At 44.2% G+C, this 20,484-nt stretch overlaps 1 protein-coding gene across 1 annotated transcript in view; it reads right to left on the bottom strand.

The window, feature by feature from the left end:
• The window catches only part of foxn3 (forkhead box N3), an 83,286-nt gene that overhangs the window by 27,860 nt on the left and 34,942 nt on the right, over positions 1-20,484 (bottom strand). Inside the window, exon 2 of the mRNA XM_066675671.1 lies at positions 10,338-10,900. Within this exon, the coding sequence (XP_066531768.1) occupies positions 10,338-10,886 (549 nt within the window). The 5' untranslated portion in view covers positions 10,887-10,900. The remainder of the gene's footprint in view (positions 1-10,337; positions 10,901-20,484) is intronic.

Genomic DNA, 20,484 nt, shown 5'->3' with positions numbered 1-20,484 from the left:
GAAACCCACGCAGACACGGGGAGAACACACCACACTCCTCACAGACAGTCACCCGGAGGAAACCCACACAGACACAGGGAGAACACATCACACTCCTCACAGACAGTCACCCGGAGGAAACCCACGCAGACACAGGGAGAACACACCACACTCCTCACAAACAGTCACCCAGAGTGGGAATCGAACCCACACTACTGCGACACTACCTGCGGCGCCACCGTGCCGCCTGCTCCCTAAATAGTGCACATTAAAGATGTATAAATGTAATTCTACTACACCACTACATTGTGTACTAGACAGTGTAAAGGGCGACTTTTGAGATTTAGCCCTAGTGGTGTGGCGGTGTAATTGCAGAGCGACGCAGACACTAACGCAGCAGTATAAGTGTTCAAAACGGCGTCTGGCTCTTGCGTATCTTGCAGCGTAGACGCTGTGTCGAGTGAACGCAGAAGTATCACCCTTAAGGGAGTCACAAAAACAGGTGGCGTTATTAGACCTCTTTTAGGGGGAGCATAGCCCCATCCCCAAAATAAGATGTCCCATAAAATATGGAATCGTGCTGTATTTGGACACAAAAAGATGTGTTATTCGGTTGATTGATCGGTCGGGTGATTCGGTTAAGAAAAAAAAAAACACCCCTGGTGTAGCTGCCGACGAATGTTAGCAATCTTAGCCCCCATTAGCTCCCGTATTCAGCCATCTCTAGCGATATCTCTGGTACTGAAGAACCCAGAAATCTAACAACAATAACAACACACACTTGCAAACAGCTGGGTAATGGATCTCTAGCACTGAGGAGGTCATGGAAATACTGAGTAATTTAACCCCAGCACTGAGGATGGTCCCATAGGGAAGTCCCTCAGCTCTTCTCTCATGCTAACATTATCTGGCTAAACTAAGACATCCTGCTTTATGACATACAACAAGAACAGCAACAACTACATGCAATGTGCATTTATTTTTCGTTGTACAATGTACAACCAAATGTGTCTTCGGCATATAATCGATTTGTGGAAGTGAACACACACACTAATGCACTAGGGGCACACACACACCTGGAGTGGCCATCCCAGCACCCAGGGGGACACCTCAGTCTTGGATGTTGTGGGAGGAGACAGTGCTGTTCCTTCACCAACCCCTGCCCAAAATTGTTCTGTTGGTCATAGGGATCAGACCAAATGACCCTCCAGTCCCAAGTCTGCTTCTCTAACCATTAGGCCATGGCTAACACACATAACACATATGTATAAAGAGCGGACGTGTCTGTACAGTACTTACAAGGCCAGACAATAACAACATTTGCATCAAACAACAGCCACATTCAGCCAAGTGTCATCAACGCTGAGCCACTGGTCTTCAAATGCAGTAACACTGACAGCTTTGTACTTAAACCCAGTATTCGGCCTGATCACTCTGTCACATCAAAGCCCCGCACGTCACTTTCAAACGTCTATGACAGACCAGTCAAGTGATCTCCATAATTGCTCACTTGTACACTTCATCTTGGCCGCATTAAGTGCAATCTTCACTTTATAAGTACACTGACCCTCTGGGTCCACTGGGCCTTCCCTCTGGCTCCTCATTCGTTCAAACAGACACAGAGGAGAAACACTGCTCTTTATGGTGTTTATTTAAACCTGAAAACATCAAAATTTCAATAAGAACATCCAGTACAAGCTTTATTTCAAAATTAACAGCACTGGCTGCTCAGCCGTAACAAAGTACAGCAATCAAAGAGAGCAAAGATCAAATGGCTTTTTTTATTTCCTCTCAGAGTAACCTACAAAAAAGGCTGCAGCGTGTTATTAGACCTGGCTCGCTGATAGCCGTGTTGGTGTGATAAGAGTTTTCTCCTTCATCAGCGCCGGCCTCGTTCGTGAGGGTTATGTAAATGTCTGCTTAGACTCAAGCTTCTAATTCATGTCAGAGAGCTCCAGCGGTAATTAGAGTTTTAAGCGCATGATTTTTTCAACTTTACCCTGACGAGCATTAAGAAGTGAAAGAGGAAGAGGCCAGAAGCTGCTGACAGTGGAGGGCGGCTCGTGCAGTATTGATCAGCTCGGGCTGCAGCGTCAGCGTTTAGCCTCCAGCTCCCTCGGGCTCCTGAGTGACCAACAGTAACCCAGAGCAGCCACCGTGTGTGTGTGTGTGCTTCTTTGTTTTAATACCTTTACTATGTAGGAATATCAAAGTAAAGCAGAACTAAACTACAGCACCCACAGGATGAACCTCACTGTTTACAGAAGATGCATTACTTAAAACTAAAACTGTTTATTTTCAGATTTGGAGGTTAGCTTTAGGTTCAGGGTTGAGATTAGAGTTAGGATTAGAACATTCATATTAAATTATGGGCTGGTTTCCAGAACTCAGATAAACCTTATTCCTGCAGTGATTACATATAAAATATATAATAACACTGACACTGCATGTATGACTGTAACATTGTTCCAGAATTGTATAAATTGTGTGTATGTGGGTGTGTGTGTGTGTGTGTAGGGTGGGGGGGCATTGATGTCCCTGTGAAGTTGGAGTGCAGAGGCCGTTTTCTCCTGCGGGCTCGCTCACAGTCTAACATCTGTCTGTACGCATCACAGCAGCTGGCACACACACACACACACACACACACACACACACATCAAAAAACACGAAGCTGCAGCCAGACTCTAGACCTAGCCCTGATACACTGACTGACTGACATCTCCAGAAGAACCATCATTAACCTGTCGAACAGAGAGAGAGAGAGAGAGAGAGAGAACGGTACCTTACACAAATCAAAAACACAGACATATGATGAAAGACAGTAAAAGAAAGACAAAATAGATAGAAAAGACAGTTACTAAAAATAGAACAGAAATAGAAATGTAGAAAGACAATGAGAGAGAGAGAGACACAGAGAGAGAGAGAGAGAGAGCGCGAGAGCGCAAAGGGCTTTTTTCACCCTTTATGTCTGACATACTCCTCTTTAAATAATTAAGCAGAATTCAACAGAGCTCCAGAGCCAACAAGCGATGGAGAATCAACAGCAGAGTGCCAACAGCACAGGTGATGCATAGAGCTGCTGTGTGTGTGTGTGTATGTATATATATATATATATACATATACACACACACATACACACATCACCACCTGCTCTCTTGCGTGACCTCTGTTGCCATGGAGACAATGTCAACACTGGAAAAGATGCATTAATCAGTCCGGTTGTCAGAGGGGCTCCGGTGTAAACACACACATGTATGTGCCTGTAGGTGTGAGGGTGTCTTTGTGAGGGCCACAAGAGCGGATGATCTTCCCATAAAAGCAGCGCTCAGGTGCCAAGTTCACGCAGTGTGTTCATAACAGTGCCATGGAAACCAGCGACAGTTCACCCCTCCCCAGCTCCGGCGAGCAGAGGGAGAGAGAGACAACGACACAAACATCGCCAAACATCCTTAAAAGTCCATTAAACTGCCAAAGAAGTGTAAAGCACTAAATAAAAAAGTGCTCTCACAAGTGTTATCTCCCCATCTCTCAATCCGGCGTCTCATCTTAGAGGAAGCTAATTAGGCCCTGTTCCTCAGCAAACCCCGGAGACCTGCGCCTCGATCAAATGTTTGCTTATTTAGTCTTTTATTTTGCTTCTTTTAATTCGCCTTGCACTGCCTCAGTATGGAGAGTGATGCATGAATACATAACAAATCCGAGATGAATCTGAAATTAAAACAGACTTAGTCATCTCATTAATTAAGTAGGCCAGCGAGGCCATGCAAATTAAACCCAATTCAAAGCACGGAGCCATACAGCCAGCTCAGACATGACCTCCCAGTATATTTTAAAGGGCCCATACACTAAATCTTCTTCTGTTTTATTCTCTGCATTTTCAACATGTGTGTTATGTTTCAGAGACCCTGCTCACGCCCAGCAGTGACGTGCGTCCTGGGTGAAACGATCATAAGAAGCCAGCACCAAGTGCAAGTATTAGTGGGGTACAATGCAGTGGCGGATGCTGGTCGTTCAAGGAGGGGAAGCTCAATTTCGGCCTACATCATAAAATGTGTGGGTTTATTTATACGTAAATTCTACCCTCCGTTCCTTTTTAAGAAAATGATCTGTGACCCTGTCGTACCAACAAGGCGTCTTTACCAGGGACTTGACTAGTGTCCTCTCAATGGCCAGCAGAGCTAGGCTGCTTAAACGGCCTTGGCCCATGTGAAGTGTGTCCGCCTGTGCTCCCACGGATCTTTACATCAAAGGATCGCTGATTCGCTCATTTTGCTGTCAATCAAAAAGGGATTCAGCCTCAGACAGATCATCCAATCATCATGCAGAAGCTGAACGTCCGGGGCAGGCGAGGCCAGCCCACTGCCCCATAGACCCCCAGAGACGCTGAGCGTCCGATGGGCGGGACAAAGCCCAGCATTTATCCAATCACTCGTCTCGTTTCACTGCACTTCGCTGCTTCGCTATTGAACTCTGTAGACGCTCAGCGTCCTCACTGTTTAAAGCACTGTGAAGCTGTGGGAATGATTGAGAGGAAAGCCGCGTCTTTACCAGTGATAAGAAGCTGATTCTGAACAAAAGTTGAGCGCGTTGTAGTGCATATTTATTCAATGACATGTACACACAACAGTATATATTTGATCACTTATTTTTTTTACAATTTAGGGGAAGCTGAGGTTCCCTTGCAGTCTTAGAGCAATTGCCACTGGTACAATGAGTCTCTGAGGGACGCTAATCACTCAAATCACCTTCAGATGTGGTTTGTAGTCACCTATCTGCAGTGTTGAGCATTCGACAGCAGTGAGCAGTGATGTTGGTCTCGTGACAGCCAGGACTGGAACGTGAGCAAAGATTCAGATTCATCAAATTCAGTGGCAGGGTGAAGTACGCGAACAAAACTTCCTTTGGCTGGAATTATGTAAGAAATCTTATCACAAGTCGTCACGCCAGTCACGTTCATATTAACAGATGGCTGTTAATGACAGGTATGAACAGGGCGTTTTACCTACTGTAAAGGAGCGGTAAAATAACCTCCAGTTATATTAATCCCATGCAAACTGATGTGGGGGATATTCCGTCGTAATTTTTTCTCAGCTTTCTCAGGAATGGAGGCACTGGAGGTCTTTAGTGATGTAATAAACAGCATAAATCAGACCATTCTAATGCATTAGCCACTTCAGGGTCTGAATAATGCACAAGCCTCAAAGCCACAATGCGGCCTAAAGCATTACACACGTGTATCTGTCAGAGGAGTGAGACTTTGAACAGCTATAGGTACGCTTTGTGCACAAGAGCAGCCTCCATCTGAGTTATGAACGTGTACCCGGCTCATTAACTTATCACTAAACCATTTATAGCAGTAGTTACAAAATTTGTGATGGTTTTTTTGCCATAATCTTGCATCATCGTCTGTTATAAATGACTAGTATATATGGTCGTTGAAGGCTGGTTGGTGGGCTGTTCTCAGAACTTCTAGTGACCGTCTATAAACTCCAGTAGCACTGCTGTGTCTGATCCACTGTGTGATTGTAATGTGTAAATCGAGAAGCCCCTCCCATTTGTTATTTTCCACCAAGAATTCTTATCTAGTTCGAACCTACTATAAACATTCTAAAATGACATTACCACCAGTTCCCCACGTAAAACTAACCCCGTCCAAATAGCGCTTAAATCTAATATATGTAAATGATCTCTGCTCTGATTGGCTGCCATGTATTGTGTACTGACACCTTCCTCAGAACCTCAGTGTGCATGGTCAGGGTTATACTGCTGTGCTTGTGACATTGAAAAAGCTTATTCAAAGCTGTTCTTGCAGTTTTGTTTCCATATATGGACTGAAACAAAGACGGTTATATGCTACATCAAAGTCTTTTACTGAATAAGAAATGTGGGCTCTCTGTGATATGGCCTCTCTTAACACTGACTATTTTGAGAAGCAAAATAAAGCAGGGACTTCAGCAAAACTCACAGCAACCAACAGCTTCCCAGAAGAGGCCTGTGTAAATGACTCTCCTGCGTTCCTGTATCATTTTGACTGATATGTTTAAAGTGATGAAGATCTAATCAGTCAGGTGCCATTACAACCACAACGGCGCATCATTGGAAGCAAAAACAAACATGTGAAACTCTCTACAGACTTTTAAAATAAGCCCAGTTCCGTAAAGCAGGAGCCCGGGAATGATTCCCGTAACTCTGACCACAATCAGACTGATAAAGAACGTAAACTGCCCAATCTGAACATCTGAGGCAAGACTATAATCAGCACAGAGCCAGAGTTTAATCAAATACAGACACGAGAATCTACAGGACCGCACGCTGGGGCATGGTTTTTCGAGATCATTCTTGCTCACATCTGCAGCTTTTGTGTGGTTTTATAGAAAAATCAATTTATTACCCAGAACAACAAGACATAATGGCATTAGTTTAACCCTTTATTCGCTGGAAAAAAGCTGGGCATTAGCTGTAAGTTATTCACAATTTATGGGGGTCTATGATCTACAAATTCTAACTTCTCAAAAAGAAATCGATGCACTTGGAACCGGACATAAGAGGCTTTAAGATACATGCTGACTGAAGATTTTATTATATTAACTCTAAATCTGCTGGAAAATAAAGCTTATCCTGTTCAGGGTCGCGGTGGGTCCGGAACCTACTCGGAATCATGGGGCGCAAGGCAGGAACACACCCTGGAGGAGGTGCCTGTCCTTCAAAGGGCTATTTAAGAACTCAAGTTTTGTTTATTTATTTATTAATTTTTAAACATTCAGTTATCAAATAAAGAACTAAATGCAGGGCAAAGACAAATGCTAATGAGAAATTAAAGTCTTTAAATATGTAAAATACTTTGTATGGAAGCTTAATGTTTATGGACTAATTGATTAAATCTGATTTCCTAACGGGCAACACGGTAGTGTTAATGTCACACAGCTCCAGGGACCTGGAGGTCGTGGGTCAGAGCCCCTCTCCGGATGACTGTCTGTGAGGAGTGTGGTGTGTTCTCCCTGTGTCTATGTGGGTTTCCTCCGGGTGACTGTCTGTGAGGAGTGTGGTGTGTTCTCCCTGTGTCTGCGTGGGTTTCCTCCTGGTGACTGTCTGTGAGGAGTGTGGTGTGTTCTCCCTGTGTCTGCGTGAGTTTCCTCCGGGTGACTGTCTGTGAGGAGTGTGGTGTGTTCTCCCTGTGTCTGCGTGGGTTTCCTCCGGGTGACTGTCTGTGAGGAGTGTGGTGTGTTATCCCTGTGTCTGCGTGGGTTTCCTCCGGGTGACTGTCTGTGAGGAGTGTGGTGCTACTCAAAGGTCCATAGGTGTGAGTGAATGTGTGAAGGTGTGTCGCCCTGCGAACTGGCGCCCCCTCCAGGATCTGTTCCCACCTTGCATCCAGTGACTCCAGGTACGCTCCAGAACCACTGTGACCCTGCACTGGATAAGCAGTTACAATGAATGAATGAATGATTTCCTAACGCAAGTGTTCATACAAGTTGCACATACAACGCAATTGAATGCAATCAAATCCTCAGCGATACAGCCTAGTATATATCATAAATCATTTGTATAAAAAAGGCTGTTGCTGTTTACACAGAAGACACATGTAGATTAATATATAATAAATAAAGAGTCCATATATACGTTGCATACATTGTGACCTTCCACCACCATCACTGTAAAATTAATGTGAGTGCGTAGGTTGCTCTTCAACAAATCCTTTAACATCACACCACTCCGAATCACTGCTTACATTTGATGATTTAATTATGGAGAAATATCAGTGAACTTGCCCTTTAGAGCGATTTTAGAATGTTTCCAGTACAATACTTCACCAAAAAAAAGCCTCTGACTGTAACGAAATATCCAGACGTATAAAGAAAGGCTGGGGACAACGTGTGCCATGAGCTTTAGCTGAGAGTGAATGGAGCATGGAGGGGTTAACAGGGTGACACAGATGAGCCTGACACTGTGTGATGGCTGAGGGGGTTTCAAGCCCACCCCACCACTGCTGCTGCCTCAACTCCACTGCACTACCACTGGATTAGCCCTTCCCAGCCCAACACACACACTCACACACACACACACACACACACACACACACAGCAGTTTCTCTGTTGCTACAGCAACAGCTTACTTTCCATGTCAACTGCAAAGCTGTTGCTATGGAGACGCATACACACACAAAAAAAATGTCTTTGCGCCGCAGCCGCAGACCAGATGGCAGTGAACTGTGAGAGTCACATGGAACGGCTTTACTGTTCTCACTGGCAAAGCACACACATATTCATAGTCATACTCACGCGCACACACACACACACACACACACACACACACACACACGTTTACTGGGCTGTGAAGATAGTGGCTAAATGCTCAATGAACATCTAATGAGTCCTAATTAATGTGCTTTGTCTGCTTTTAAGAGCCTCATCATAAAAAAATCTGATCAATCCACATTCAATGAGCTTAAATTCTACAATAATAATCCAGACTGAAAGAACAGAACTAAAATTCACCCAGAAGGCACAAGCTGTAAAGCTCTATTACAATAAAACACTGTATTCCTGCTTATCTGCGTTTTCCTCCACTGCTTATCACTAGTGCGGTATAATGTGGGTCAAATTCAGTGCCACAGTATTTTCCAAAAATATGTAGACAACTTTTTTCAAGGTGCAATGATTTGCTGGTGTATTCACAGTTTGTACAACATCCATAGAAAAGCACTGACAAACAAACAGCCTGAGATCAAAAAGTCCAGTTCCAATGTCCAATCAGCTACAGGGTTATAAAGGCCCGGGAACTGGGTTCTCTGTACTGAGCTCCATCTGGGACCGCTTGGATGAGTCTGAGTGGTGTTTGTGATCCAGAACTAATCACCTAACATCAGTACCTGACTTTCGCTAATGCTCTCGCAGCTAAATGTCATCAAATCCTCACAGTCATCTTCCACCCACTGTAACCGCTTCCCAGTAGAAGGTGTTCACTGAAGTGGGACAAACCCCCTTTTTAATAGCCTTTGGTCCTAAAAAAAAGAAGCCGTAACACATTTTGTGGCATGGAGAGTATGTTTCAGACAATTTGAAGCATTCAGCACAATAGGAAACATGGTATGTACTAAGTTTATGGTATGTAATAAAGTCATAACGTTCTTGTTTAATGATGAACCTGCATTGAAGGGGCAGAGAGCTAATGCCCCTGGCTTTTCTCCTGTTCGGAGATTTTAAAAATGATTTCCCCCCAATGTTTCCTCTTGTATTTTAGTGGGTGGGACTATATATTTTTTTCCATTTACTTCACTCACCTCGATAAAGATACTACTTTCAGCGCATTAAGCCTCTAGAGGCCTGTTTGGTTTGTAGGAGTTTATGTGGGAGATGTTGTAATGAACCACATTACACATCTCTTCAGTGATGAAACCCATGTATCTGGACTGCATTTGGGTTATACAGGACACGTGAGTATCCCAGAATGAACTGCAGCCCCCCCCCCCAAAATTGCTGTCCGCACCTTGCCTCTAGAACAGGTGTGAAGGCTCCACTTACAACACCCATTTCTGCCCTAAATTTGGAGAAATGGGTCAGTGTAGAACGTGGATCCTCAAAGACGCAGAGACTTTAGAACTGTCCTGCCTCCTTATCTGAGTCTCTGAAATCACGGCGCTGGACCCGTGTTTATGTTGGAGCGCCGAGGCAAGTTTAAACAGAGCAAAATAAACATAACGAGTGTGGAGAAAAAAGAGCAATGACTTAAAAAGGAAGAAAACAAGAACGGAGAAGAAAGAGAACTGAGCGAAAATGGCTAAAATCCATACTTTCTGCTCACTGCTCGGCTCCCTCACTGAACCAATCTGTGGCTCATTTTAATTTAAAGGAGCAGGTGCCGAAACTGTCGGATCCGAACAGGGCGGTTTAAACAGTGCTGTGGGGTTTGATTCTTGTGGTATTTTGACCTATATTTTGAGGCTAACGTACATCTTTATAAACTTAGAAAAGAGTGGACTGTGGCTTTAGGACTAATATAAACACAATATCTATATCTCCTTCGACCTCAGCAGATTAATACAGTCTTCAACTCATGAATACAGGCCTTTTACAACAACTATCATAGGGATGAACCATTTAAATCAGGCAATTTCACTCTAAATGGTTCTTTACAGGAAGACTGCCTTTACTGAAGACCATTTTAGGATTAACTTTTCTCAGACACTACTTTCCAAAGAGGCATTTTGCTTAAAGTCTTGTGTGTGCTTTGAACAGTGGTGGATAAAGAGATAGGAAGAGGCTCTGGGAGTCCAGAGCTGCAGTGCTATTTCTGCACCTCCCACACTGGCCCCTAAATGATTTATGGGCTGAGGCTGAGCTCCGAAAAAGCATCCTTACCTGACTCCTGTCCTTGTCCACTTTCTTAAAACACTTATTGAGGGAGAGGTTGTGCCTCACTGAGTTTTTCCAGCCCGTCGGGGCGTTGGCAAAATAGGGGAAGTGTTCCAGGATCCAGTTGTATATATCCTTAACAGGCAACCTCTTGGAGGGCGCGTCCTCTATGGCCATGAAGATGAGACAGCTGAAGGAGTACGGGGGCTTGCAGTTGGGGTTTTGCTTGGCGTCGTACGGGACATCCGAAGGGGCCGGAGAGGGTGGGGTATCGTCGTCCAGCTCCTGGACGGGGCTCACGCTCCTCAGCACGGGGTCACCAAAGCTGTTGAGCAGGTTCTTGCTCTCGTGGAGCCAGTTGAGGTTGGTCAGCTCCTCATCCTCCACGCTGGTCTTTTCCAGTTTGATGGCCGGCAGCGGTAGAGCCAGGTCCATTTCCTCGGCCTCCCTCAGCGCCCTTGTGATGGACCCCACCTGGTACAGCTGGCTCAGGCCACTCGCAACACTGACCCCGGAAGCTTCCGGCTTCTTACTGGGAGGCATGACTGGACCCATTTAGACCAAGGCTCCTGCAGAAAAGAGAAGAGCGAATTAGGGATCAGTTCCCTAACAAGACAGCCACACTATACTGTAACAATACTATACCACCAAGGGTAGGACTCCTCATGCTGTGCTCTCTCTCTCTCTCTCTCTCTCTCTCTCTCTCACATCAATTACAAATCAGATACAGTGGTTATATTCAAAAGAATTAATAGTAATTGCTCTTTATTTACTATGCAATTACTTTAGACTTAATAAATCTAAAGATTAAAACAAAAAAAATGGCCCTTTACTTGATCATTGTGCATTTTTAAATAGAACTTAAAGCTTATCTCAACAAGAATTTAAAATAGCTGCTCACAGAGTTTCTGCTCCTTATGAGCAGAGCTGATGGGGCTAACACACACACACACACAATGTGCAGGTGAAACGTGAAGCGGCTCATTCAGCCAGGCTGAGGAGGTATATGGATTGATAATAGAGCCATTGAGCAGCACTGAGATTCCACTGCACTCACATTACACTGAAGCTGCATGAATAGGAGCTCACTTCCTTTAGAGGACCTGCACAGGGCCCCATACACACACACACACACACACACACACAAAACACATACTGATCACTGAATACAAACCAAACCACACCAGCCTTCGATTCTCTTAACACATGGATGTGTAATATGCCACACACACACACACACACACACACACACAATGTGAAGCATTTCCAGCCAACCACGCTCAGTTCAATCTGTACCATCAGCAGTGTTGATGTGATTCCTGTAAACAAGGAGCATATTATTTGGATGACTTTGATATGATGTAATGCGTAAAGTATTTCAATTAATAAATACAGCACATAGATATTAATCACTTGTACTGAATATATTTTACACCAAAACTGACCAACAGCATTATTTTTGTAGTCATTTTCACACACACACACACACTATAACAAAGTATAACTAATAGGTCAAACCCGTTATTTAATGGCCAGTACTTTCAGTAATGCCATTGATGATTGAGTGCTAACCTAAACCCCTAAGGCTTGGTTTTCACTCCAAAAATAATTACACAATCAAAGGATAATTCATACCGAAAATCCCTTTCAATTTAAAAGTTCACAGATTAATAGTTGTTTAAATAACATGATATAGCTGCTGCGAAAAGGGATTCTATTATAGATTAGAAGTCTAATAAGACTTTGAACCTTCCCCTGGACATGTGAAGGGTTAAATTACAGCCAGTGCAGCTTTTCAGAAGTGTCCCACCTGTTTGTCCCTTGAATAAACATTGTTTCACATTAAAGTATGTTCAGCCCCAATATTCACTCTATAAATACTGCCCTAAAATCAGAGGAAGAGGTGGACTGTGCATATGTCAAAGACATTTTTAAGGGAGCAGTCTGCATTTAACTGACGTCCAGAAATCCATGTCCAGCCCCATGGGCCTGCTTTAGTATCAATAACATCAGTAAGATCCATTTCCCTATAATACCTCCTGCCCCAGCGCAGCTAACTCCGCAGGGCAAACAGAAATGGGAATTCAATCAAATACACATTCAGATGGCAAGAAACGACACCAGGGAAACAGTCCGGAGCCTTTTAAATCCTCCCTGACAGGGTGACAGGGATCAGTTTGAGCAGCCTCTCAACCTCCTGCCCTTCTCTCTCTCTGCTTTTCTTTCTATTTGACTCTCCGCATTTCTCCCTCTCTCTTCTCTAGCCGTGTGTTTTCTGCAGATTTACAGGAGGTAAAGTGTGCTTACTGGAAATATCAAGGCATCCAAAAGTGCATCCTTCTACGTTAGTGTGTCACAAAATATCGTTTCCTGAAAAACGAATGGAATGGAGCAACTGATGAGGAAACAACTGGTTTGTAAAGATTCTTTAAATTGTAAGAATTCATTCATTCATTCATTATCTGTAACCCTTATCCAGTTCAGGGTTGCGGTGGGTCCAGAGCCTACCTGGAATCATTGGGCGCAAGGCGGGAATACACCCTGAAGGGGGCGCCAGTCCTTCACAAGGCAACACACACACACTCACACCTACAGACACTTTTGAGTCGCCAATCCACCTACCAACGTGTTTTTGGACTGTGGGAGGAAACCGGAGCACCCGGAGGAAACCCACGCAGACACAGGGAGAACACACCACACTCCTCACAGACAGTCACCCGGAGGAAACCCACGCAGACACAGAGAGAACACACCACACTCCTCACAGACAGTCACCCGGAGGAAACCCGCGCAGACACAGGGAGAACACACCACACTCCTCACAGACAGTCACCCGGAGCAGGAATCACACCCACAACCTCCAGGCCCCTGGAGCTGTGTGACTGCGACACTACCTGCTGCGCCACCGTGCCGCTCCGGATGTAAGAATACGATACAATAATGATCCCTAACTCAAAGTACTGAATATGTGCCCGTGAGGGTTTAAATCTGAGGGTTCATCTGAGGGTTTATCTGAGAGTGTAGGAAAGAATCTACTCATAAAGGTATAGGCCTAGGTGTGATAAGGGTTCAGGAATGTTTTTAGATAAACCAGTTCAGTTTGTATTGCTGTGACACATTCAGTACATATTCCACAGTGGCAGAAAGGGTTAAGGTAATTGTGAGAGCATGAGTTTGAATGCCATGATCAAACAGTAGCTATACCTGTTATAATGGGGTTTTCTTCCTTCAGATTTGGGGCAGCACAGCTCTTTAATGCTGGCCAACATCCTGTCATTTTGGGCTCTAAGACACATTACTATAGTCAGTTTCTGCAAATAAGACTGCACAACCGACTTCATTAAAATGCAGTGTTTTATGCTCTAAACTTCACAAAGCACACAACAGTAGACCCCCCACTGTCACAAAAATGACCAGCAAGAGTGCACTCCAGCCCAAGATGAACTGACAGTCCAGAAGTCTTTGTTTTTCACAACGTGTCTTCCTGAGGTTCTCTTTATTTGAGGTGAGAAGCGTTTCAAAAGTGGAACTAAATTCATTCAGACCGAGAGCCCCGTCGCAGGAGCCCAAAGTGAGACACAAACACTGGAATCATTCATGAAAAATCAATGCACTGCATCTTCCCGATGAGGAGCCCTCGTCTCGCCCGGCCTCCAGTGCGGCGCTGCGGTCTCGTGAGCCTCTGCACAGAACATTATATTACAACTGACAGCAAAGTAATTTAATTGCGCTGTTGCCATGACAGCGCAGCGCTCTGTTTGGGCCTAATTTGCTGCCAACTGCCAACTGCATCCCAAGGGACTTGGATCATCATTCTTGACCAAATTTACTATGTTAAAGAAAAACACAGACAATAATTCTCCAGATTCTCATAAAGGCACGCTGAAGGGAAACACAACACTGTAATCCAACACTACACTGGCATCCAATCAGACTTCTGTGTCTTTTCAGAACGTCAGGATGCATAAACCTTAATTTGATTACATATATGACAATGACTGTGGAGCATAATAGATCCTAATGACTAGGCTTTACAGGGACGGGGTTGCATTTCTGACCAGATTAGAATCTCTCGCACCCCTGAACCGTGAGAGAATCCAGCCTTGACTTTACACTGATATAAAAAAAAAAAACAATGCATTGTCCTCTGAAGTCAGTGTCACGCCTATATTTAAAACTGTAGGTCTGAGCAGAAATGACTGGTGTTGCACTTGTTTTGTTCAGTCACTGGATCCTCTAAATGATGACGTGAATAAGATGTCGGAATACAAACAGAGATTTAAGCAGCTAACCACGTTTTATGCAGCGTAAACCACAGCGCTAATTCATATTAGCATCAGCTAAGCGATCTCTGATCTACTACCACCAAGGGTCACAACACTGAGGTCCTCTAGTCAAGGGCTAGTACTGAGTGAAAATACAAGGGTGAATGTGCCTTTGCTGTATGTGCTCCAAAGCTCCTTAGACGTTACATTCTGGGCCTAAAATGTTAAAAACAGGCCTGTACGGTTGGACACAGCTAGCCTGGTCTTTTCTGGTTTTAATTGTAATTTTTAATTCTTATTAAGCTATTTGTTTCCTATTTTATTGTTTGTGAAACAAACTTACTTACAAAGTTTAGTGCTTTACATGAGGATTTTGGTGATCCCCATTCAGATGCTAGTTTGTTCTTCATTGTTTAACACGTTGTGGATCTTGTCATTCAGATGATGTGGTTATATTCAAGAGGAAATGTAAATAAGGCACTGAGTTGGGAACGTTTTAATTTATTTGTGACATATGTAAGGTTGGGAGAAAGAAGTACATAACGGCAATTAATCTTTATGAAATACAAAATGCAGCAGTGGAACAAAAATAATTACACTGACATAACCCATGATGTGATATTGTAACACAACGTATCACAAAATTAACCAAATATAATCATATCGTCAGCCCCTAACCAAAGTATTTTATTCACATGGGAATGACGTACACAAATAAATAAATAAATTCAACGTATTACTGTTTTCAATGGTGTTCTAAACAATAAACACTAAACAATGCTCCACTCAATGCCTGCATTTTTCCATCTGCACAAAGGCGCCGGACTGTGCTGTCTAGTGTGAGGTATGCTGCGGAAAAAAAGGGTGATGAACAAGGAAAGGTATCCACACACCAGCGTACAAATAGAGCTACTGTGAAAGGGGCTGGAAATAAACCACTGACACCAAACTTTATTTATGGCTCCGGAGATTCCCTGGTTAATGCCATAAAAAAAGGAAAGTGCTCACCAGTAGACCATACGTGGTGATGAAAAAGCCCTGGGCTGGCCAGCACGCAGAGGCACAGTGCATTTGAGAGTGGATAATTAAGCATGCCATTCTGTTATGTAGCCCAAACACCATCTGCCTCACTAAAACATTTGTTTGTGATGAAGTCTGAGGGCTGTGTCAGGGGGCTGATTATCAAGATATTAATTAGCACACTTTTGGAGTATTGTGGAGTAAATCCATTACGTCTCAGAGAGCTGATGATGCATTATTGTTAACAGTACGAAGCATATTTGTGGTAAATTAGTGCTGTGGCTTCTTTAAACCATGGCCTAATAAATGGACTCTGAGTCCGAGCACGTTTACCTGCGATAAATCACACGGACAAGAGAAGGAGAGAATGATATTCGAATGCATCGCTGCATTCAGGACCTTTATTTTGTAATGAAAGGTTACTGTACTAATTACAACTTGCAGAAGGAGCACACGCCCCATAAGCAAATGTAAGTAACCAGAAAAAAATCCCCTCACTGTTCATGTTTACAGAAACAAAACTGGAGAGCTCCTTGACATGCAGGATATTTAGAGAAAGACGTGCATTGTTAAACAAGATGGAAGTACATGCTCCTCTCCGGCCGAACTCTCTGTTGCTGTGGCATTTACAGAATCCATCGATTTGCCCTCTTTCTGCCCGAAACTGCTCCGAGTTGTCTGTAAATAACACCATGCTCTATAGAGCATCCATCATATCCTCATTTAGGCTTTTCACATGCTTAATACCGACATCAAGAGTTATAGAAAACAGAGTAGACTATCATCCAGCACACATTTCCACCAGCTTCAACATCTGAATAAAAACGTACACAGTTCAGTGCCAGAAAAAAAAAAGGACAGCACTTTCCACACAAAAGCAAGGCGCATGCTATCCTTATTATGAGCTAACCAGCTGCCAAACTGCCATTTTACTGTTCAGCCAAAATACGAGCGCTGTGTTTGAACAATCATAGACCTAAGTGGAAGAAGGACGAGTAATGAGCTCTGCGCGTTAGTCTTAAATCATCCTCTGAGCCAGAAAAGTGCTGAAAAAAGAGACACAGGAACCCATCCAACAACGCCCAGTGCACCAGCGTTTTATCAGCTCACTCTTCACAACAAAGACTTAAAGCGCTCCTATCTTAAAACACTACATTTTCCTCACTGTTGTGTGTAAACACTGATAAGGCAACAACAGTTCTCTCTCATTCCATACACTCCACATACACAGTAAATACAGCCCTTTTTAAACTTGCGAACTGTACTAGACATTAAGCTCCGCCCACACTGAAGTTATAAGGAGTGTTTAGGCACAAACTTTTCTGAATGCAGTAGATGGATGGACAAAACAGAAGTTGGAAGATGCTCATGCAAATATCGGTGTATAGCCAATATTGACCCAAGGACAACAAATATTTTCATCTCTAAAACACACTGAGTAGCACATGAAAGGGCAAGCAAATTGACCTTTGCTATAGCGCCCCCTATAGAGACCAAGGGCCTTGCACCTGAGGAGCAGGGGGGACTAGTTCCATGTCAAATAAGTTTCAAGTCTAGGCCTTGAGAGATTGATCTGAGTAATTCATTTTAAGGCAGAAAGAGAATAAGAAAATCCTAACAATTACAATAGTGCTTCTAGCACTGTAGTTCTCCTAATAAAGGGCCCTTTAATAGTTTAATGGACGCTCCTATTGGTCCTTCACTCTGTATTAAAAAAAGGTTTAAGGACAGTTTGATAAGCAGTTCTAAGGAAATGCACCTGTCAATGTTTACAGCATCTTTTAAATTTAATTAAAAAGTTTATTCACACTCCAGCATTTACAACAGCGGTTCCAACAACAAATAAAGGTTCTACTGTGGTATTTCTGATGGCGTCAAGAACTTTGTGGTTCTGTGTGGCACCTTTGGCACCATGTTTTAAAGGCTGTGCAGATGAAAATGATTTCACTAAATTTTCCAATCTGTTTTCACTCTATTTATTTTCTTTAGATGCTAACTTTGCTGATTACTCAGAGGAAAAGAAAAGCAACAAATATGAAGCCATGGCTTTCTTCCCAACTGTACTGAGCTGAACTTGGAATAAACAGAAAACGGAATGCAGTGACGCTACTCTGAAAGAGGCCGATAGCTTGGTTTTGTTTACTTTAGCCCAGGACTGCTATCTCCTTACCACCGAGATCATCTTAAAGAAGCTCTGAGATTCAAGCGGTCGAGTCAAAAATCTCTGTACCTGCTCCAGCTGGCCCTCAAGAGCCTGGCCGCGGGTCGGTGCTTCCCTTCGCTCTGTTACGAGGGCATCTATTACTAATTCCCCAGCGCAGTCTTCAGAGGTAACTGACACCCTTGTAGCAGACTGGGCGTCTTGTTTTGAAGAGCAGGAGCCTCCTCAGCCTACGTCAAACTTCCAGCAAGCCTGGACTCATCCGGCCGTGTTTACCTGGGAGAATCCAGGCTGAGGGTGTAGCTGGTGTTAAACCCTCCTTGAAAAGGTGTCACATGTCGTGCCCCGGCAACTCGTCAGACAAGTGCCTGCCTCCTGCTGGATTTTAACTTGAGGAAAGCTGGCGGTCTTGTGTGTGCCGGTGCCACTTGCAGCAATCAAAACAAGGAGATGTCAGGCGTTTACAAGGGAAAAGCAAACAGACTGAAGGAGCTGGTGGTTTTTTATTATTCTTGCAGGAATACAGTTGAAAGCCTCGGGCTTATTAGTCATTCAAGCATCGGTCTTTTGTCGAAGGATCCTCAAGATCAAAAAGAGCTTTGTCATTGTAAACAGTGGTCCTCTGAGGTCTTCGTGCAGTGTTTACATTACTAACAATTACAAGTGACCATGACACTGACTATGCCTGGGACCGACTAAATAACACAGTTACAGATTACAATTAAACGTGCAGAAGTATATTTAAACGGGAAGCCCACCAATATTCTGCTTAATTCAAACTCTCAAACATAAAACAGAACATTCAGAATTCTCAGAACTGTGGTACAACAACATCTCCAAAATCAGGCAGTGTATCCAAAGCCACTGCATTTAATACAGTGTTGAGAGGAGCCTTCAGAGGACCAATGTTCTTCTGGTTCCTGTCACCACCGCTGTGAGCAGCTCTAGCTCAGCAAGGTCCTCCAGAAGGGAGCCTTCCTCATCAAAACACTCGGGATGATTTATATTACATCTTAGCCATTTTGAAGTACAGAATTAATGTGAATAAAAATGAAAGATTATTACTACATTTCCCACTGCTTTATGTGTGAAAAGATCAGTCCAGGCGTTTCAGGCTTGGTCTCGGCTGCAAAATGGGAAAATTATTTTCAGTTTACGGCAAAAAAAGTAAGCGGGGTCCAAGGTCAATCCGAATCTCTACAAAGCTGATCACCTGTTTCATCTCCACAAAGTGACTCTAGGTATCCACTCTACACTCTTCAAAGTGCAGACCGTGTCCAATTCAAAGAGTGGTTAGAACAGCGTATCATCCGTTTCAGATTCAAAACAAGCCCATTACATGAAACATGATCAAATGACTTTAATCACTTCTCAAAAAAAGCAACATGCTGTGTCTAGCACTTCATCCCAGTGCATTGAAAATCCAGTCTTTAATCACTGCTAGACTGTCAGCATATTCTTGCCACATTTTCTATTTCTCTCTCTCTCTCTCTCTCTCTCTCGTGTACTTCTCTCTCTCTCTCTCTCTCTCTCATGTACTTCTCTCTCTCTCTCTCTCTCGTGTACTTCTCTCTCTCTCTCTCTCTCGTGTACTTCTCTCTCTCTCTCTCTCTCTCTCTGTGCGCATGCGCGAGCGTGAGCGTTGGAGTGAGCGGAGCGTTGTGATTGAGAGCGGTTGGCGTTTTTTTGCCAATTTTTTTGTGCGTGTGCGTTTTTTTCAGATTTTTCTGAAGTTTGTGTGAGTGTGCGTGTGTGAGGTGTGTTTGGTAGTGTGTTTGTGGAGCTAGGGCCTGTGGGGGAGTCTGCTGTCGGCGTTTGGCGGAAGCATGGCGTCCTCCCACACCCTGCTGTGTGAGAGTCTGACCCGCCGGCACGCGGTGAAGGTGGAGTGCCGGGCGAGTATGGAAGAGTGTGGTACGGCGGCGGTAGATGTCGTCGGCCACGAGAACATGGTTTCCATCTCGAAAATGAGCAACGCGTTTGTTTTGTTTTTGGTTAACGAGCATTTCGCGGCTGTTTTGGTGGAAAAAGGGTTAATTATTAATGACCAGTTCACGCCTGTGCTGCCCCTGAGTACCCCGTCCAAAAGGATTATTTTGTCCAACGTCCTTCCCTTCATTAAGGATGAACACATCGCTCAGGAGCTTTCCCGCTTTGGGAAGCTCGTCTCCCCGATCAAGAAGATCCTCATAACCTGTAAGTCGCCCTTACTCAAACACTTGGTGTCTTTCAGAAGATCTGTTTTCATGGTGTTGAATGGAGGAGCTGAAAGTTTGGACTTAGTCCTGAAGTTTAAAGTGGATGGTTATGTTTATACAGTTTTTGCTTCGACTGAAAATAGTATGAAGTGTTTTGGGTGTAAACAGGTCGGACATCTTATTCGTGACTGCCCTGGACGAGTTAATACAGGTACTGAGGGGACAGGGGGTACTGAGCGGTCGGGGCCTGTAGTGGCTGTGCCTGCGGTGGTCGTCCCCCCTGCGACTGCTGCTTGGCCGGCTGCACGGACCCCGAACAGTAAAATGTCACCACCGGGGGGGTCCGCTGTTGGGGTGGCTGCCGGGGACGTGCTGGCCACGGTGGAGCCTTTTTCAGGGGGGCCCTCTGTTGGGGTGGCTGCCGGGGCCGCGTTGGCCGCAGCAGAGCGCTCTTCGGCGGGGACCTCTGTTAGGGGGGCTGCCGGGGCCGCGTTGGCCGTGGTGGAGCC

The sequence above is a fragment of the Hoplias malabaricus genome, chromosome 1, assembly GCF_029633855.1.
Source record: "Hoplias malabaricus isolate fHopMal1 chromosome 1, fHopMal1.hap1, whole genome shotgun sequence".
In the NCBI taxonomy this organism is placed as follows: Eukaryota; Metazoa; Chordata; class Actinopteri; order Characiformes; family Erythrinidae; genus Hoplias; species Hoplias malabaricus.
Note: the sequence above shows the minus strand (reverse complement) of the source record. Positions and strands in the feature narration are given on the sequence as shown.